This window comes from Ochotona princeps, chromosome 1, assembly GCF_030435755.1.
Source record: "Ochotona princeps isolate mOchPri1 chromosome 1, mOchPri1.hap1, whole genome shotgun sequence".
Lineage (NCBI taxonomy): Eukaryota > Metazoa > Chordata > Mammalia > Lagomorpha > Ochotonidae > Ochotona > Ochotona princeps.
In genome coordinates, this window is record NC_080832.1 from 75,528,727 (window position 1) to 75,550,723 (window position 21,997).

General features: G+C 39.2%; 1 protein-coding gene across 1 annotated transcript in view; it reads left to right on the top strand.

Annotated features, from left to right (window-relative positions):
- Positions 1-20,323, top strand: part of UBE3D (ubiquitin protein ligase E3D) — a 137,835-nt gene extending 117,512 nt beyond the window's left edge. Inside the window, exon 10 of the mRNA XM_058661136.1 lies at positions 19,741-20,323. Within this exon, the coding sequence (XP_058517119.1) occupies positions 19,741-19,761 (21 nt within the window). The 3' untranslated portion in view covers positions 19,762-20,323. The remainder of the gene's footprint in view (positions 1-19,740) is intronic.
- The last annotated feature ends 1,674 nt before the right edge of the window (positions 20,324-21,997 follow it).

Here is a 21,997-nt window from a genome sequence, read left to right on the forward strand (position 1 = left end):
GAAGTGACTGGCATGCCAAGGATAAAGAGTAACCTCAAATGTTTCACAGGACCTTAGAAAAACAGACTATTTGTGTTTGTATGCATTTCATTCTTAAATTTTTTGTTTATAAAAAGAGAACAGATTTTATGTGTAAGTCTGTTTAATTTTTGCTTACTTTTAAGTCATCACTGCATCTGGCACATTGGAGAAATCCAGTGAATACATTGAATAAATGACTATGTGGTTTAAATTAACTAAGTTTGTACTAGGGAATATAGAAAGCAAAACCATAGCATTCCATATTAATGTAATTTTGTCTATATTCCAGGAACACAATATCACATAAATTTTTCATGTAACTCTTCAAAGCTTCTGATAAGTTGGGTTTTTGTTCTTAGTATTTTTTCCTTAAGTCCCTTTGTGCACTTACAAGTGGAGTATTATACAGTTTTTATTGGATAAAAGGACTAATTTTTGCATTGTAATGATTGCACCTAATCTGACAAAAACCTTAATTTTTTTTTTCAATTTTCCAATTTAATAGCTCAAGGAAGAAGATTGTCCTTAGGGGAACTGTGACACAATTTTACAGTTTACTCATTGTGCAGTTGTCCTTCAGTGCTAAAATGGGAAGAAAAAAAAACCATCATGGAAGGAAGAAGCATAGAATAACTGACTAAGCTCGAAGGTCATTAATGACACTAAAAGGAGTAAAAATGATAAAGTGAACACGGAAAGTCATGTCCTGTGAAAAATGAAATAGAATTGCCCCTAGCAAGAAAAAATGTAAGGAGGAAAAAGCACAGAAGATATCTTTTTAGTACATTTGGGGGAAGGGGGGAAGTACTGCATCAAATGAATAAGTCTGAGCTAGAACCAAGGAATGGAGTCTAGCCTTCCCAGACTTCAGAGCATGTTTGTTGAAAATGTAGGTCAGCGTGAGCTCAGAGTTAGGAGTGAAGCCTGTTTTCCTGGAGATGTTTTTCCCTTTCCCCAGGAAGAAAGTCCTGTGTCATCTCTGCAGCCAAATGCCTAATGCTAAAGAGGCACAGCATTACTTGGAGAAGCTGCTGGTATAGGAAGAGGGGCGAAACTTTCTGACCAGTAACAGGAGAAAGCTTAATTGAAGGCGGGTAGAGTTCAACCCCTCAGATGACCTGTCCTGAGATTATGAAATTATGGGGGTGAAGGCCATGATTCTCCTTCCTGATACTTCACCCTCTTGTCTTTGTTGGGCAAAACCACTCGTTCAGGAAGCATCAGTGTTAATGAAATGCAAATAACATCTAAGTAGTAGTCCTGACCAAAATAAAATGCCGTCCCATGTGTGAGCTATATGCTGAATTTAAAAAGTTGCTGCGAGAAACATTTAGCTAATGTTTCGTCCTGTGACTATGCATTGCCAAGCTCCAACTTCTAACATGATCTAATTTATGATGATATGTTTACTTGTATGTCATAAGAAATAGAGCAGCAATAACTAGTCACTGGCTCAAATGTTTGAGATCTTGTTATTTTGGTTAGAATGAAATTTTTATGCTGTGACCCCAATGAGGCATTTCAAAGCCTCATTTCTCTTATTTTATCATGTAAGAGAATGATTAGATAGTACAGAATGGACTGATGGTCGGTCTTGCATTGAAGTAATAAATTGAAGGACTGTCACAAAATCCATTCATGTCCACTCTGGTTTTTTTGCCAAGTGTTCTTGCTTTGACCTACTTCTACAGAGAAGAAGAACGAGTTTGCCATCCCTCTGTGACATTGTGGCTACCGTGAAGTGTTCCCAAGTGTCATGGTATATAGGTGGCCTTGTGAGGATAAGCATTAATTACTTCCAGACTGCTGATGCATCACCTCTGTGGTATCTATATTTGTCTTCTAAGGATGCATCATCACTCTCTAATTATAGGTGATCTTGTGGGATTAGGTCTTTTGGGTTGAGCAGAGTAGGATGACACAGAATGTGCATGGAAAGTAAACACTTGAAAAAAACTGGTGAAACAGCTGATTGTTAAGATCTGAACTAAGCTGCAGCATTCAGAATAACACTTGGAGGAATAATCTTTACACCTTCAAGCACACCACCAGCCTAATTCCCACATCAAAATCACTTTCTGATTGAGGTCTTCTTTAAGTAGTCAGCATGAAACCTTATCACATAATTGCAATTTTTGAAATCTTACAAGGGGCTTACTCCACATAATAACTTTTGTAAGGAACAGAAAATCACCATGGAATCCCTGGGATCCTGCACTGCGATGGTTACCTCTTTGTTGAACAGGAAAGGTCAGTGACGGCTGCTGTCCCTGGCTCTTGGCTTAAAAGCATGTGAAGCTGTGAAAAGCAGAGCCCCATGCCATCAGATCCTTTTTCCGACTTGGATGCTGTGTCTGGTAACATGGAAGTATTAGAGTGCTAGGTCTGAAAATATCAAAGTCCCTTGTGTTTTCAGTGCTGTCCTATGTAAGATTAGTTTCTTTGACACTAATCTTGGATTTTTAATGATAATGTTGGATTATGGTTATAAAATTCATTTAATTATGTATTCCTTCCAGGCAACAAATAGTCAATGTATAAGACTTCAGGGAGGAATCTACAATCCTTTAGATATTACCGTTTTGCCTGCAGGTTTGTTTCCTTACTTTTTTGGAGTAGGGTAGTGGCGCAGGGGTGGGAGGTTGAATGAGTCTCATAAGGGAAACTAAAACACAAAACGTCTGCCATTAGAGGCATGGTGGTTCCACTCTCAGCATCTGTGTGCCTGGGCCAGGACTGTGGGACATGTCATGGGGCTGTGTCTCAAATAAGATTTGGGTATGAAAAATCACTGGGACCCCATCTTTTTTCTTGTCTGCCACCCTTAAGATGTACCTCACTGGATCAGCAGGTTTAAGTACTTACTCAACAATGAACCCGAAGCTGGAGTATTTGAACATGTTGAGGATGTTGAACAAAGCATAGGAGTACCTTTCTTGTCCATGTCCTACCACTTCGGAAAATCAGTGCCGTTTTAAACAGTGAAGTGGAGAGTAGGGGAAGGATCACATCCAATTTCATTCCCCTACTGTGCAGCAGATGTGCCCACAGGAACAACTGCACAGTGTGAAGTTGTCAGGTTTCCAAAAGAATTTAGCTAATGGGCTTCATTGCTCATAGACCTTGTATCCTGGAGAATCAATGTGAAGGTTAGAGACAAGTATAGGACTTGAGGCTTCTGTGTGTGAGTGAGTGATGAAGTTTCTGTGAGCAAATTTTCTAACTTGGGAATTCTAATATGTCCCATCCCAAATCTGAAGCAGTTACAGTTGGCATAAAGGGAAAGAAAGCAGCTGTGAATGATTGTGTTAAAAGCCAGTTAATTTAAACTTACGAAAAGTTCTTGGCTGAGAGAAGGCAGGAATATTGAAGGAACTCTGCAGCATCTTCTCCAGAGGCATTTCTGAATAATATCTCTCTTGAATAGCTTAGGTGTATAGGTAATGAGAAAAGCTGACTCAAGGCTGCCTCCAGGCTAGCAGAGAATATATTCTGGGTACCAGTGTAAGCGTTAGGCGAGGCCTGGAAATCTCTGGCACAAAGGCTAATGCTATACAGTTCAAGATTCTCCCAAGGGGGAGAAATGTTTATGAAATTCAACTTTAGTAACCAGAGTCAAGAGCTGTTTTCTGCAAACATCAGAGTTTATGTTACCTGTACCCTACACTAGTTCATAGCATTACATTTTCTGAACAATTTTTCTCTCCACTTAAGGGTGGTTTTCTATGTTGTACCAGAAATTGTCTTGTAGATTCAGGGGGAACCATGCAAGTTGGTTGTCACTGGGACGAGTGGGACAAGAGGGAGCCTCCCTGAGGATCTTCATTCAGTTGCACACCTGCCTCTCCTTCTGGCTGTCTGATAGGTCTGCAGTAGTTGGGCACAGGACGAGGGACCTCGAAGAGCACAGCCCTCCTGGGCTGGCTGAGCAAGTGGCGCAGCTTACTGGGAAACCTGGCTGACTCACCTAGTGCCTGCATTAGCCCTGCTCCACTCCCACACTGATTTATCACCCCAGGTCTGTCTTTGTGCTCTGTTTAAACATTTCCCTGAGGCCAAAACTGAATTTCTTCAGGAAGTTTTACACAGAGTAGTCCAGGCATGAGTTATGCAAGTGCAAGAAGGGAAGAGTGTGTTTGCCAGTAGAGCTGTGGAAATGACTTCCTATAACCCATCTGTCTTTCTCCCAATATTTTTTATTTTAATAAACAGTCAGCCCACATTAGATATGTAGTGTCTTCATTGAGCAGTTGAACTCATACAACTGAATTGTGAAATGTTTTTCCCTATTTTCTTTAACCATGTTTTGGGGGAAAGGAGAGGGATTCTTTGTTTTGCTTTCTTCTTCCTGTTTCCTTGTCATAATAGTAAATACTCACTGAAATATACACATTTTTATTGTTCTGTTGATGAACTTTGACAGTTGTTTCCCTGCTAGGATTTCCCAACCTGGCCATCCTAGACATTTTCTCAATAGAGAATACTGCTATGCACTGCTAGTATCTGTTAGAGGCCAGCAGTGTCCCCTCCTCACAATAATCAAAAATACTTCCACACTTTATCAGTTGTGATCCACTGGCAAATACCTGCATCATTTCCCTTTAGAAGTCAGATAGAAGTCATATCTTTCTGAGTAAGTTCCCTTCAGCCTCCTCCCCAAAGACAGTCTCCATTGTCTGTCATCTTAGATTCATGCTCCCTTGTGTGGATTTTATATTAATTGAACAATACAGTGTACACTCCCCTTTTTAAAAAATCTGAACTCTTTTCCTTATCATGATGACTTTGTAATTTAGCCATGCTACTGTGTTAACTACTGGGTCATTCCTTTTTGTTGTTGTTGCAGAGTATTTCATTTTATAAATATGCCTCAATTTGCTAATCTGTTCCCCTCTGAATGGACTATTGGATTGTTTCCTATTTGGTCTACTTTGTAAAAAGTGGAGTTAAATAGTCTAGTTAAAACTTATAAAACAAACCAAAAAACCTCAGAGAAAGAGAGACCTATCTGCTGGTTTACTCTGCAAGTTTAGGCAGGCTGATGAGGTCAGATATAGGAACCTGGAACTATTGGTTGCAGGGACATAAGGACTTGAACCATCATCTACTAGCTTGATGAATATTAGTAGGAAGTTGGATGCAAAGTATAGGAGCCAGGAATCAAAGAGGCATTCCAGTATGGTATCCTAAGCATTCCACATAACATCGTAACCATTGTCCCAAAATGCCTCCCTTGAGTAAAATTATTTTGTGAGCATATTTTCATTTCTTGGGTAAATATCTAGGAATGAAACTGCCATGTTGTGAGACAGACGTATATTTAGGTTTTAATAAATTGTCAAGCAGTTCTGCAAATTGGTTTTTATATGCCCAGCAATCACATAAGAGAATTACATTTGTTACATATCATTAACCATGGCAGTATTTGGGGTTTTTAATCTTTTATATTTTAACCACTCTAATTATTTATTTCTGGTATTCATTTGCATTTCCATAGGAAAAAACAATCAGTTACTTTTTAGTCATTCATTTGGCTTCTTTTTATAAAAGGCCTTTTTATATTTATTTATAGGGTTGCTGCCTTATACTTCCTCTTCCAAACTAGATGCGAGTTTTATAGGAAACTCAGGAACCAAGAAACCATTTACTATCTGAATGAATTTAGTCAAAATTACTAAAAGGTGTATGAAGCATGGCCTTCTTTTGTCTCATTGCTTTGTTTCTTTCCCCATTTTGGAACATACTTTGAAATCGACAGAGCATTTTCTTTTAGTGAAAGTAGAAATATTCTGAATTAGCAGATCAGACTTTGGCTTTCTCCGGGATATCCTTCCAGTGCTGGTTCCACACAAGGATCAGCCCCACCTTATCCTTCCACAGCTTTGACAAGCAAATTAACAACAGGAACCTGTCCCCACACAGGCAGTGAGTCACCTTTGTAATTTCATGCCCAAGGGAGTTTCTTGGTGTGCCTTTTTCTGGAAGCAGTTATTTCTCCCTTCTGCCTCCATTTTTCTCTTCCCATATAGAAATGTCTGTACTTAGGTAAAAAACAAATTCTCTGGGTAGATTCTTTTTCTCCATTTCCATTTTAACTTTGTTATTTCCTCTTAATTTCAGTGGAAAATAAAGGAACCATGAGCTTTCTTTGTTTTTAGTTTCTTTCCAGCATAATTTCCGTTGCTAAGATGATGTTTTTTCTACCCTGTCCTACTTACCTTCTCAGTAGCTTGGGATCTGGTTTCTAGTGGTCCCAGAAGGGTCATAATCACTGATTATCCTAATCTGCTAAAAGGAACTACGGTCCTGGGGAAAATGGATGATCCTGTATCTGGGATAAAAAATGTACAAGATGAGTTGAGCCCCACCCTACCAGAAAACAAAATAATCCAATCATCAGCTGTTACGAATTACCAGGGCTGTGTAAACAGGACTTGGTGTTTGAATTGAGGAAGTCCTCATTTTCAAAGAAGGGTTGGATTTGACCATCATTGAGTGCGACTGTTCTAGATTAAAGCATGTCAAATGTATTTTGAATCTACGAATTTAGAATAACACTAAAAATACAAATAAAGTCAGTATATCTCAGTCTGATTTTTCTGTAGAGATAACTCTACAGAACAAAAGGCCTGATTTTTTAAAAGCATGGATTGCAGAGTCAACATTTTGATTTACCTGGTAACGCTGCACTTGCAATGCCAGCATCCCACACAGGTATCAGGTCATGTCCCAGCTACTCCTCTTCTGATCCAGCTCCCTACAGATGGCCTCGGAAAAGCAATGGGACAAAGTCCAAGTACTTGGGTCCCTACACCCTAGTGGGAGACCTAAAACTCTTTGTTCTTGCCTTTGGATTTGACTCAGCTGTGGCCATTGTGGTGCCTTGGAGGGAAGAAAAACTGTGGATGGGAGATCTTTGTCTCTCGGTTCCTCTCTTTCTCTCTTGATCATTTCAGTTGTCAAATGAAATAAACATATCTTACCAAAAAAAAAAAAAGAGAGAGAGAGAGAGAAACAAAAATCATTACAAAAGAAGAAAAAAGGAAGAGGAACTCATCAATCAAAAGACATAAAAAAATTGTATGAGTTGTGTCCACCTGCAGGACACGACGCTCAAACCTTGAGGGTGGACTGGGAATGCCGGGCTGCTAGCCCCCGGGCTGCTGGCCCAAGAAACACATGGACACATGTACTTGGTGGAAAAGAGTGCCTCTCTCTTTATTTTACTCCTCATATATATACCTTCTTCTCTAGGGGAGGAGGGGAATGGGAGGGATTTCCTGGAAGTAATTGTCTTCATTGAAGCAGGGAAGGAACTAATCATCTATCTTGAAACAGGGGAGGAACTAATTATTTGAACAGGAACAAGGGTGGAGCTTCTATTCTGCTTGCTCTACAGAAGATGTTCTGGCCTAATATCCTGCTTGCTGTGGCTCCTAACAATGAGTTGAATCATATTTGGATTTTGATATGAAGAAAGACAAATGGTAATGACAATGTAAGCTGTTTAGGAATTTTTAATACTGATTTACATTATAGTTTATTTATGTTTATGTTTTATTAAGAAATTATTTTATCAGCTTTATTTTTATAATTTTTTTCTTTTAGAGATGTATACTAAATTATATATATGAAATAATGAAACCTAGATTTGTTTTGGTGTGACAGGGCTTTGGATATGTCAAGATAACCAAAAGGAGTAATTATCCTTTTTGATAAATAAAAACATGTGGATGTATTATACCAGCTTTTTTACTATCAATATTTGAAACTTTAAGTTTGTTGGAAACAAACTGAAAACCACTTAAGTGCTTTTCAGGTTGTTGTCACAGGTTTGCTGGAAAAAGAAGACAGACTGAGAGGCAGGGCACTACTGGGGTGATCTCCCTGAGTGAGGAGCTGTGCTCTGGGTGCTTGTTTATGGATATGGGTGAATGAACAGATTAGCATCCCTCTGATCTGACTTGTCCCTTTCCCAGCATTTTCCTCTCACCCTTTGACTATCAGCATCACACTGATCTTGGGCACCTGGGCTTCTCAAGAGATGAGCAAGATTGCACAATGTGGTCATGTGCTGGGCACTGGTTGTCTGACGATTCCTACTGGAGACTCCCAAGTGGCCCAGTCTTTTTTTATATATTATTATTATTATTAATTTGAATAACAGATTTTATAGAGAGAGAAGGAGAGACACAAAAAGATCTATCCACTGGTTCACTCCCCAAATGGCCTCAGTGGTTGGAGCTGAACTGATCTGAAGCCATGAGCCAGGAGTTTCTTCCAGGTCTCCCATGTGGGTGCAGGAGCAGAAGGTTTTGAACCATCCCCCTCTGCTTTCCCAGTCCATAAGTAAGAAATTGGACTGGAAGTGGAGCAGCCTGATCATGAATCAGCACCCCATGGGATGCCAGTGCTCAGTTGGAGGATTTGTCTGGCCACTGTACTGGCCCTTGCCCTTTCTTCATAGTCCAGTTTTTATACAATGTGAAGATGAAAATCTCAAAGAAAATTCGAAAGGAATTTCAAAAATTATTTTTCCAAAGGACTATTTTACCCTTAAATTTGTGGAAAATAGAGAATATGTTGCAAAAGTTTTTTCAGGCCTTTAAGATGCCAAATAGGGTAGTTGTAAGAGCACAGTGGGCTCCATGGGATTCTTGGCTTCTGTTCACAGCCTCTAAGCAATTCTTGAGCATTAAAGCTATCTAAAACAGTACTCAAGCTTCCAAACTTTTCTATACTTTTTATCAAAATATAATATATTCTTACTCATGATTTTGTAACTTGGACAAGATATACAGTCCTTACTTCAATCAAATCACAGTTCATATCTTTTTATCTCCTCTCAGAACTTCTCTAATTTTAAAATAAGTGATATCCCATTTTGTCCACAAAGACTCCTAGATGTTTAGTGCTATGTTTGCAGCTCTTCAAGTTGAGAGTTTAAGATCCCAAATAGAGGGAGTAGGGGGAAAGCTCCTGGCTGTATAAATTTTTCCAGGTATAACTGTGGGACAGATGAAGTACCTATCGGGGACAGCTACAGAAATGGCATCATGTTCCTAAACTCCTTGAGAAACCAGAATAGGGATTTTCTATCTCACACATGAAGAAACCAAGGCATGAAACCCAGGTCGTTTCATCGTGTATCTGGCAGGTGTATTTGAGGAGACTTCAAAATGTTCATATAAAAATAAAATTAAAAGTTGTTTATTTTTGTGCTGAAAGTTTTTAGAACCCACACAGTGACTTTTCTATTATGCATTGCCTATGAACTTTGCGAAGACTCCTCATATCTTTATCCAAAGCCAGCCTGTACCTTCCAGCTCTACAGTGAGCCAGCTCTGACCTGCATTGCCTCAGCCAGTGAGCGCAATTCCTAGAACTTGCATTGATTTCGAGAGATGTAAAGTTTCAGGTCTCATTGTAAAGTGGAGCTAGCATTGTGTGGCACTTGGCTAGGTTTACAGGATGCTGATAATTCCCAACAAAATGTGGTTGACCTTTGATCATTCTGGACTATTCAGTGCCCTAGTAACTAGAAAAAATCCATTCCACATTGTAATACATGAGGTATTCATTGACTATGGGATGTGTTTACATTCATCTCTTCCCACAGTGTCTTGATGAATAACTCTCCAGCCTCTTCTAGCTAGTTAACCTTCTCAGATAAATTGGATGTGTCTGTGAAGGTTCTAATTATTGCAAATTCATCCAAATATTTGAATACATTTAAAGATTCATGGCTCAATCAGTAATCCCAGATTCATAGATGGTAATCCAGAATCTGCTGTTCCGAAGCCCTAGAATTGCTGCCCGCTCTGTCCAGAGACTCCTTCACCTTCCTGTCAGTGGTTTCTGGGCTCAGTGATTTTTTTCAAGTAGCAGGTGATAGTTCACGCCCAGCAGCTACACTTTCGTATTACAAACACTGTAAATGTGAAGATTTTTATCTTCAGATACAGTATATGCAAATTTAGTATCTGTCATTAGCAGTTGCATTGTTGTTTAGGATTGTGTAAGACAAGAACAGTCTTAATTTAAAAATGTTAAAGTAAGGCTATTTTTTAAATGTGAGGAAAAAAAGACTAGTTATCTTATATACAATCAGACCTTTTCTTCTTCCTTTAAAAATAACCAAGGAAATATGAATTCATTCTTGAACAGCAGACTCTAAAAGAGACTGATTTGTACCAAATTTTCTTTCCTTTAAAGGTGTTTATTATCCTGATGTAGCAATATTTTAAATAAATATTTGAGCATAGCAATACTGACAGTGATCTTTTCTGTTTTTTTGGGTCTCGTTTGTGCCAGGTCTCTCAGGGGCCATTTTTGTCGTTTGCTGATAATTCCCACAGCTACCGAGGGTCAACACTGGTGTTATTTAGGGCTCTGAGAGCTTGTTCAGCTGTAGGTATTGGAGAGGGCTTGTGTCTCTGCTTTCCTGGAGTTCAGAACTCATCTTAAAAGCTTACCTATGTCCTCTAAGTACTTTCTCCTTACACTAATCTGTTTTTACTTTTTACTTGTCTCTGGTTAATGTGCTTTATCTCCAGTAGTCTAATCTTTTGTATCAGTTAGGATTCACCTTTTCTTCATCTTGCTGGTATCTGCCAGGTGTGTCCAGCGACTCCTGGAGCTTAGATGGTAGGTGTGGAGCCTGCCTCTGTGACCCCTTGGGATGACTGCCTGGCCTTTGCTAGTACCAGTCCATAAGTGTCTCTTGAGCCAATGGGGCTCAGCGTGCATCCCCGTGGCTTGAAGTGAAGAAAAGTCAAAGCTCGGGGTGAAATGTCACACAGAATTCAGTGTGTGTGCTCCCCTCTGTCAGGATGAGCAGTCGCTTCTTTTAATGTGGTTAGTAGATCCCTAGAAGCCAGTTTTTAACTCCTCTTATAAAATAAACAGGCTAATTACAGTTTATATGATCCCTGGTTGTGTCCAGCTAGTCTAAATAATAGGCTGAAGAAATTGTTTTTAAGTGGATATATTAACATGGCTTCCTTTGTAAAGAATTGGTCTGTTTCCAATGTTACGTTTTCCAAGGAATGTGCAAGTAGTAAATGACTAAGAAAAGAAAATCTTGGTTATAATTTGATCTTTTTTCTACTAGTCCGTATTGTTATTGGATTATTTCAGAGTATAATCTTTTTTTCCTGAGTTGATTAGACTATAGTATAACTTATCCTGCCTTCTTAACTTGCAGAAAAACGATCCTTTCCGAGGTTTCAGGCCAATTTTTCATCTGTCCTATTGGTTTTTATCTGCCAGAAGCTTTGTTTTGTGATGAAAGAATTGTTTTTCTGTTTACACATAGTGCTTGAAGTTGACTTCTCAACTCTTCTTTTGTCTCCTTAAACTACCCTGAAAAAAAGAGTCTTTTTTCTTCTCAACAAACTAGGTTGCCTGCATCATTCCAACTGTTACTAAATCTGGCTTAAAATTGTAATATTGTGAATTTCTTCTTCACATATGGTTACCATAGTAATTATCTGTCACCATAATTAGATGGATGGGAGCTTTTATGAAGGAATAAATACTAGACTCAGAGACGAAGACTCAATTGCAAACCCTGCCTTGTTATCACCTTATAGTCATGAATAGAAGTTATTTAACTTCTCTGAACCTCATTTCTTTATTTATTAGTTGAGAACAATTAGATATTTAATTCAAGTGAATTTTCCAGGGTTTGGTGAGATGAGACCATGCCTACAACCTAATTTCTTTGCTACCTAAAAAAAAAGACATATATTAACATTTACTACAGAGCTTTTACTGTTTTAAAAGCTAATCATTATGATAGGGAAAGAAAAAAGGCCATAAAGTCATAATTAAGCAAGAAGAAGTACAGTTATTAACTAAATATTTGGAGAATGTTTACTCTTACGACAATTGAATTAGACAAAAGCACTGAGATGTCATTTTTGAATTAAATTAACACCAATAAGAAAAATTAGTCCCAGTGCTGGTGTTGTGAGTTGATATAATTTATTTGAAAAAGTATGCAGCTAATTATAATAACATTCATAATCTTTAATCTGTCAGTCATTGTTGTATGACTCTATCCTAAGGGAATATTAAAAAATATGGAACAAATCTATAAACATGACAAATTATTTCAGTACTTATGATCTAATAACTTGGAAATATTTTAAATCTATAATGCATTCAGCTATGATGGACTATTTTCTGGCTAATAATATAAATATTTTCCGAGCAACAGTAAAAATGTAAAAATATTTTTAAAATATACACATAATCCTGAAAAAATATATATTAAAACAGGAATTGATCCAAGTAATAATTATTCTAAGTAATAATATTTTCTTTTTGCTTTTTTATATTTTCTTAATCTTTTTAAGATCTATTATTTTATTGGAAAGGCAGATATACAGAGAGAAGGAGATAGAGAAAGATTTTTCATCTACTGGTTCACTACACAAATGGCCACAATGTCAGGAGCTGTGCCAATCCAAAACTAGGAGCCAGGAGCTTCTTCCAAGTATTCTGTGCAGGTGCAGGGTCTCAAGGCTTTGGACCATACTCCACTGCTTTCCCAGGGCACAGCAGGGAGATGAATGGGAAGTGGAGCAGCCAGGACATGAACTGGTGCCAATATGGTATCCCAGCACTTGCAAGGGGAGGATTAGCTATTTGAGCCATCATGCTGGTACTTGCTTAATCTTTTGTAAGGTGGTAGTATTGTTACAATTAAAATTAGAGTTTTAGATAAAATGTATTGAGTTTGAGTTACTCTGCTCCTCAGAAATCTGTGGTATTTTGAGTTCTAAAGAATGTCAAATGTTTCATCAGTATTTACTGAAGAGCAATAAAAAAAATAAAATCCTGTTTAGTGGACTGCTTGGAGTAAATATTTCACACAGTCTGAGACTTGGGGCTGTTTGCATAGCCTAAGTATTTAATGCCAGACCAACTGCCCAAGCTGTGTTAATAGAATGATATTCTGACTGACTGTAGCTATCTGCTATAGGACACTTTCTAAAATTAACTGTCTCACTTATGTCTCTCCACTGGGGAAAATGAGATATCATTCATATATTGACAGAACACCAGTATAAGACTTTGAAGCATGCATTTCAAGGCCATATCTAGAGATACTTGGATTGAAGTAAGCTAAACAAGATTGTCAAGTATTATGGCATTGTTTTCAGTTGGAAATTTTCTTATTGAGCTGATTTTGTAGACTCACATGTGGTTGTGTGAAATAGTATAGAAAGATATGTGTGTATTTTGTCATTTCTTCTCATGATAACATTTTGTAGAACCAGAAAACAATTCACAACAAAGGTATTGACTGAATAGATTTGTACTCTGTGCATGATGATTTTTATACAGTTTCAGTACCTTTGTATGTTCTTGTGTTCCACTCCCTCCCATAGTCAAGATCCTGAATAGTTCCCATCAACACAAGTACACTTTACCCTATTTAAAATTGTACCATCTTTCCCCTCCCTCATATCCTTAGTTTCTAGCCTCACTGCCCTGCCCAGTGTTATATAAATAAATAGAGCTCTATAGTTAATAGATTTTTGAGATTGGCTTCTTTTGCTCAGCCTAATTCCTGGGAATATATGTCCAGGATAGTTTTCAGCAGCAGCTGTGGCGCTCGCTAGCACTTCCCTTAGAGCGATGGATCGCTTCACGTGATTCCTCCTACGGGCAGAGTTCTGCTCTCATGTACCGAAGCAATCCTGCCTCAGAGTCGCTCATTGCATCACTCTGCTGCCCACAAGGAGTTCTCATGGCGTTATCTCACAGTTCTCTTGTGAGACTCATAGCCACAACCTCACGAACCAATCCCTCCTCTGTCCTTGTCAGAAAATGCTTTATCTGGATGAAGCAGATGTTTATCTTGGTTGCATCTCTATTCAAAGAGCTAATATTCTAGTTACAATGGGAATTTTAGCAATATCGATGGAAAAAGTGTTGAAATGAAAGAAATAAATCATCTTCCACAGAAAGCTACTTTGTTCCCCAGTGTGTAGGGTTGTATCCCCTCCTGGGATTTCTCATCATACTGACAGCTGAACTACATCATCCTCTTCAGCACCTATGCTTTAAGAAAGAGAAGACATGAGTATTCCTTGAAATTAGAAGTATTGCCACAACTCCACTGCTAGAGCCGCCTCTCCTCCAACAACTACAGCTTTTGACCCAGATGTCCACTAAAAACATAGCTGTGTTTTCCTGTACTGTTTCCTAGAAAAATCAAGAAGCTTTTTAATTACATGTAAATTATAATAGAATAATCCATGGCTTACAGAAAAAAGCAATATGAAAATCCACATTAGTTTATAGACATACAGCTTTTTTCTCCTCAATTTTTAAAGTTCTTACAGCATTTATGCAGCAACTCTGGGGTTTGAAGACCTCTCTAATATATATTAGTGTAGTGTTTTTCTTTACCTAGCTAGATATACACCTACAGGCTCTTCCTTATTTCATTGGTTCTTCCTTGCTTCATCTTTTGTTCTGTCTTTCCTGTTTGCCAATAATTCATTGAGGAAGCCAGCATGCAAAACTTTGAGCAGCTATATGCTAAACTCTTTCATCTCAGATTTTGTTGCTTCTCTTTGCCACTGCAGTGTTCATGATTAGTCATTATCCTTTCCAGGGTACAGCCCCCAGAAGTCACTCTTCTGCTCATAACCCAAGAATCATCCTTTTCTTCTCAATAGGTGTTATTTGATAAATGCTAGAAAAGGTGGGGGCCAGTGCAATGTTTCAACAGGCTGATCCTTGACCATCAAGCAACCGAAATTTCATGTGGACGCTGGTTCATGTCCTGGCTGCTCCACTTCCATCTGTCTCCCTGCTTAAGGCCTGGGAAAGCAGTGGAGAATGGCCCAAAGCCTTGGGACCCTGCACCTGCATGGGAGACCCAGAGGAAGCTCCTGGCTCCTGGCTTCAGAGTACCTCTGCTCTGGCCATTGTGGCCATTTTGGGAATGGATGGTGGGTGGAATATCTTTCTGTCTTTCCTTCTCTCTGTATATCTGTTTTCCAATAAAAGTACATCTTTTTTTTTTAAATGCTAGAAAAGGTTAAGGTTTCTTTTTGACTATTTTTGTGTTAGCAGTTATATTATGTATTTTATTTTGTAAGCATAATTTGATCCTAGAAACTATATTTTACAAAGCATTTTACTGTATCAAGCATAGAAGATAATCTTTCCTTTTCTAGTCAATAAAGTGGTCTATTTCAGAACATGAGCTGCACCTAGATAAAATACATATTGAAGGCATAGCGTAGATTTTGTTTTTTTAAGTCAGAAGCATTTGTGAGTGGCTATGCTACATATTGTAAAGAGTGCTTTCTAAGGCCTACAGTTTATGAAACTCACATTTTCCAGTACTTTCCAGTTTTATCCATCTTGCTTAGCACATCTCAAAGTACTTCTGTAGCTTTTTTAAAAAAAAATGCTAATTTTATCTTGTGCAGCCTGACTTGACAGCATATCTTTTTATTGATTAAAATTCCAAGTCTCTGTTGAGGATTAAGAAGTTAAAAATATAACTTTATTATCTAAGAGAAAATCACATTAGAAAGCATTTAGCATGTTACAGAAATGTCTGAAAGCATTGTCAGCTTCACATTTGGTCAGTAATTACGCCAGCCTGACCCTGGATACAGTGGTTTAAGAGAATTGTTTTTAGATGCTGCTCAAAGCATGGACGTTATTTTCAAACATCTTAAATCCTCTCCCTTTCCATTCCCAAATGTCTATATTCAGATGCACAGAACTTGAAGAGTCAAATCTTAAAGAAAGTAATAACAATAAATTTTAATTATCTAAGAGGCAGAGAGAGAAAGAGAGACTACAGACTGCTAGCTCACTCCCCCTAAGGCACACCACTGGCTGGAGCTAGGCTGGACTCTAAGCTGGGAGCCCTGCATGCAATCCCAGTCTTCCTCATGGGTGGCAAGAAGTTAGTTACTGGGAACACCACTGCTGCCTCCTGCTAGAAACTGGAGTTAGGAGCTAGGGCTGGGTGCAGGGCATCAATTTAGTCCTCCAAGACAAGCTGTGGGTGTCCAGCTGGACTAAACGTCCACACCTCATCACTTTACATAATTATTTATACTTGGAAACCATGTATTCCAGAAATGTAACAACCAACAGAGCCTGAAGCTGCTGCTGTACTCATATACTCTGAAAAGCTTTAAAACTTTTACTTTAGGGAATTAAACTAAAAAAGATGAAATACAGAGATTTTTCACAGTACAGTGGAACAAAATAAAATTATCTCCTCTTAAAATAAATGGCAGTTAGGGAAAACCATTTTTCCTGTCATGGATAAAAGCTAGGGAACACAAGACCTGCCTTTGAAATATGTTAACTCACATAGCTTTAAAAAACAAAACAAAACAAAAGCTAATGTGCAGTATACATTGCCTGTTTCCAAGGGTGATTGCTGCTGCGTACTATTAAGTTCTGAGAAACACACAACGGCTTAACTATAAAAATGAAAGACTGAAAGAGAAAAGCACATATTGAGTCTCAAGTTTTTTCTTTCTTGGGGGTGGGGGAAGGCACTGTTTATTCAGTTCACCCTCTATGGGGTTGTTCCCCTTGTGAATTCATATTCACAGGCTTGCATAAATAAGTAAGCCTTGAGATCTTTGAGATATTTCCAATGATGGAAAGTGTCCAGGCCTCTGTAAGTTTTCTCTTACTCATCTGTAAGGTTAGAGTAGACAAAGCACAGACTAGACACACAAGTGTCTTCTGAAACCCACCTGTGCTGCTTAACAGCTTTGTAATCTGAGCAAGTCCCAGAATTTTTCTGAGTTTGTTTTTCTTTGGTTGTCCAACAGAATTTCAGTTGTCTGCTTCCCCTGAATCATGGGCTGTGCTGAGAAAGAAGAGAGCCAAATTAAGCTGAATGTACAGTGGCGTGTTCACAAGCCTCATTCCCATTTTATAGATGATCAAAGTTCAGAAGAGACTAGTGGGCTTTTCCAGATCCCATGGCAGCTAGCAAATGAGAGACTGATCCCAAGAACCATGTTCACCATTACACTGTTACTATCCATTACTGACTATCCATTACTATCCAGCACTGTCAGTACTGTCCATTACTGACATTTGAGGCTGATGATTTTTTGTTTGGGGATCTTTTCTGTGTGTTTGGCAACATCTCTGCTTCTGCTTAGATTATGCCAGGAGCCAACCCTGTCTCACTGATTTTGACAACAAACAATGCTGGCATTGTAGTGCAGCAGGTTAAACTACTGCATTGGCCTTCCATGTCAGTGTGCCAGTTCAAGGCCTAGCTGCCTTCATTCCAGTCCAGCTCCCTGATGATAATCCTGCACATGCAGTGGAAGGTGACCCAAGTACTTGGGCCCTGTCACCTGTGTAGGAGACTAGCATGGATTTCTGGCTTTTGACTTTTAACTCCAGCCTCTGTAGCTATTTGGGGAGTAAAGCAGTGAATAAAAAATCTGCTTGTCTTTCCCCCACCTTTCTGTTGCTAGGTCTTTCAAATAAATACAGACATTTAAGTGTTTTAAAAAAAAAATGAAATTGCCAAATTTTCTCTGGTGGCAAAACCACCTCTAGTTGCTAGTCACTGCCCTTTTATACATCCAGGGCTAAAGTGCTTGCTGTTTTTCATGACACTTAGCAGTGTTGGGGATGCAGGGAGCAGCTTCAGGTTAGAGTAACTAGTTTTTATCCATCATCTTCCTATCTGGATAAAAGCACTGGCATTGTCTTCATAAGGTAGTGCACTTCCTGTCCCTGTAAATTCTTCTACAATCTGCCACAATGATTCCTGAAGACAGAATCATATCCTCTGCTCTTCTTGCCCATGTAGGTGATGAGTATTCCCTAACAGGCTCCAATGGTCTTTCTTCAACAAGCCAGCAAAGCCCTTCTCATCAGATAAAATCTTAAGGTCCTGAAAACTATCAGAGATTTTATGTGAGTTGTGGCATGGATTTTCATTACCAGTTTCCCATTTGATCTTCACAGTAAGCCATTGGTTTGTATCTGTTGTCTGTACGTACATTTTGTTTTAATCTAACCTTTTCTTTGCCTACTCCTTCAATTTTGGTATTCTTGCAACACTTGATAAAGAAACTCAGCAGGAAGTTGATTCGGAAACTCAGCAGTTGTCTTTCTTACTGGCACTGTCTGAAGGGTAGCATCCTTCTAAATTACTTAATATAAAGCAGATGCTTTTTTCCCTGCATGAGTCTTTCTTTTCCCTTTAACAAGGATCATTAAATACACGTCTCCTTTGACTGCATCTGGGGCCTTAACCAACTTTGCTGACACTCTTGACAGGTATCCCATATTTCTCCAAGAGTGCCATGTTTCTAGTATTGTTGTACAAAAAGGTGCAGCGCACAGCTCCCAAACCATGCTCCCCTTTCATTTTTTTTATCTCTACATGTGGTACTCTGCCCAATATTGGCACAGTTATTGACTCATTGTCACAACTTCACCTCAACTTTCTTCATTTTTAAAGATTTTTATTTGAAAGAGAAGGTTTGAGAGATAGGGAAAGACAGAGAGAGAGATCTTTCCACCTCTGGTTTACTCTGCAAATGATCACAAAGCCAGGATATTGCTAGGCCAAAGCTGAGAACTTATAGACCTCCCACCTGGTACCGGAGCCCAGGTGCTTGAACTTGAGACTTGAACCATCACCCATATGGGATGCCACCATCACAGGCAGCAGCTTTACCTCTTATGCCACCATACTCACACCTGAACCTTAACTTTCTAAGCATTTATGTTTAACCTAAAATGTTTTGTTTATTTTTATTATCAAAACTGTTGGGAACTTAGATGCATTTAACCTGGGCTCTCATTAGTCTGGAATACTTTGCAGATAAGCCTTCATGGATTAAGTTTTTAAACATCAAGTTTTAGGATGAACTGCTATTGACAAAGACAATAAAGGTGATTGAATGTGCTTTAAAATATTAGCATGTAACAGGCATTAGCCTGGTGGTTAAGGTGCTGGTTAGACTGCCCTCCTTCCACATCAGAGTCCTTGTATTCAATTCTAGCTTCTACCTTCTGAATCCAGCTTTCTGCTACTGCAGATCCTGGGAGACATCAGTGGTGGCTCAAGTAACTCAGTTCCCACCACTCATGCCAAATATCTGAATTGAGCTCTGCTTCTTCCTTTGCCTCTCCCCCTCCCCAGTTGCAGCTATTTGGGGAATTAACCAAATGGGATCACTCTTGTGTTTGCTCACTCTTTCTTTCTCTCTCCATACACCCTCTCTCAAATCAATAAGTAAAACATTTAAAAATAACAAAGCATCAACCTGACCTGAGGAGAGGCTGGCCTGACTGCTCTTAGCATTGACGACCCAGATTTGCAGAAGAATTGTCTAGACTCAAAATTTTGCTGATAAAGTGTCCAAAACAGTAGCTTGAACCAGTGGGAAAGAAGACTGGATTACTTCATAGCAATATAACTTTAGTGTCAATTAAAACTTTGTTTTTTTGTTTAAAGTGCATGTGAGTCATTTTAATTACTACATGGTTCCTTTTAAAGAAATTAATTGGCTCCTGCTAGAAAATGCAATGTCTGGCTCCATTAAGAGTCATTTTTCTTTTGAGATCAGCATGCATCGTTACAGAAGAGACTTCACTGATTCTGATTTAATGTGCGTGCAGCCATTTCACCATGTTATGTAAGAAAAGCATTGAGAGTTTTTCTTCCTTTTCCAGGTGGCCTTTCTGAAGATGTAGCTGTTAGAGCTGAGACATTCTTCTCCCAGCAGACAGCTCTCCAACACAGAGCATACTGAAGGCCTGCAGTCAGCACAGTGGGCATCAACTACAAAGACAAAAACCAGTGCTGCAGAATGAAGCCATCACCTTGAAGTTTTGAGTTTTATTGCTTGCATATGTTCTCTCTAAGAGAAGAGTTAACCGAACATCTTTGAAAGCCCAGAACTGTGAAGTCATAGTAGCAGATTGTCAGCAGGTTGAGATAAGTATAGATGTTACATCGCTACTTCCCACAGAGAGGAATATTCAAATATGTGCTGTGTCAGCACCACCTGGAAGGATATTAGCTAATGGAGAACCGTCTGTCCTGGTTAGAAGGCAGCGAGGAGCTTGCTAGTGGATCTAAATGTTAACTGTTGTAAATCCTGAGATATAAACTTTGATAGAGCATTTCAATTTTGCTGAAAACACATCTTAAAACACTGAAAGTTTAAACTTTTTATGCCGTATTCACAGAAAATGCTCAGTGGATGCTTGTGGCATAAGTGATCATCTAATTAAAGATTTGCCCTTATTTACATTCCTGCTTGTGTCCCTTTTGTTCTTTATTCCTTTTACCACATACTATTGCAAGTTCCTGGACTTCCCTCACTGCCGTCCTGATTCAGAGTTGTGTTAATCCTTGTGTATCAGAACAGGTACTGAGAAACCACTGAATGAAAATAAAGGTGCTAGAAGGAGTGTTGCAGAGCAAAGATTGGCTCCTCATTTTGCAGAGAAGGTTTAAAGTTTGCCTGGAATCACACAGCTAGCATCAAAGCTGGAAGTGGAGCCAGGTAGGTCTACCTCCTCCACGTGAGGTCTGATCCATGTCTCTCACAACTTCCTTTCCTACTCTGCTCTGTGTTCAGAAGTACAGTCTAGATTTGCCTGTTGGCATCAATCCTAATCTGTAGACCCCCCTAAGATCTCTTTCCTACCCCTTGGTTTTCTAATTTCGCTAAACAAGTGTCAGTTGGCATTATGATTTGGTCAACCTGCCATGACTTCTTCCTTGGAGTTCAACCAGAATTCTTGTCCCACCCACAGAGCAGTGGCTAGCATTCTAATTCTCTAACTGGTGGACTGAGATAGGAGTAGAGCCCATCTGTCTGATCCTGTGGAGTCATTTTATTAAGCACAGTTTGAAACACTGAAGTTCTTAGTGATACGTCCAAGACTCACAGCCACTGAGAATTAGTTTGGCTTCATTTAAGCCACTGTGCTCCCAAGCGCCATGCTGACTCTTCGAGCTTTATACTTCTGTCATTGTAAGGCTGATGTTCCCAACATCAGAACTGTTTACATCTTGGCCTGAATAATTTTTTTCTGTGTGGGAGCCCACCATATGCATGCAAGGGTGATAGCAGGATCCCTGGCCCCCAATCACCAGATACCAACAGCGTACTCTCTCTCATTTGTGATGAACAGAAATGTCTGCAGGTGTTGTGATTGACAAAACTACCTGCAGCTGAGAAGTACTGCTGTCAAGGTGTGGCCTAAGAAACAAGATTTCAGCCATGTCTATAGTTGCATTTTGCTGATGGCAAGGCTTATTACAAAATCTGAGTCTTTCTGGTATGTGGCTTTAGTTATTTTCACAAATGAATACATTCATGATGAGTAACCTTGTGTGTGACTGCTGCTTAGAGTTCAGTTTACACTGATCTCATATTAAAGACTGGAATAAATTAGATGAAACAGAATTCAGCCTATGTATTAAAAAAAGAAAAAAAAGAAAGAATTGTCTTCTGAGATGGTTTTTTTCTCCCTCTGGACAAAGAAGAGAAACCATGACCATACAAATGTATGTTTTTGGTTTATTTTTTTCTTTTTTTTTTTTAAAGATTTATTCATTTTATTACAGCCAGATATACAGAGAGGAGGAGAGACAGAGAGGAAGATCTTCCATCCGATGATTCACTCCCCAAGTGAGCCGCAACGGGCCGATGCGCGCCGATCCGAAGCCGGGAACCAGGAACCTCTTCCAGGTCTCCCACGCGGGTGCAGTGTCCCAATGCATTGGGCCGTCCTCAACTGCTTTCCCAGGCCACAAGCAGGGAGCTGGATGGGAAGTGGAGCTGCCGGGATTAGAACCGGCGCCCATATGGGATTCCGGGGCTTTCAAGGCGAGGACTTTAGCCACTAGGCCACGCTGCCAGGCCCTTGGTTTATATGGTAAAGATGCTCAGTGTCTAAAAAAATAGCTCTATAA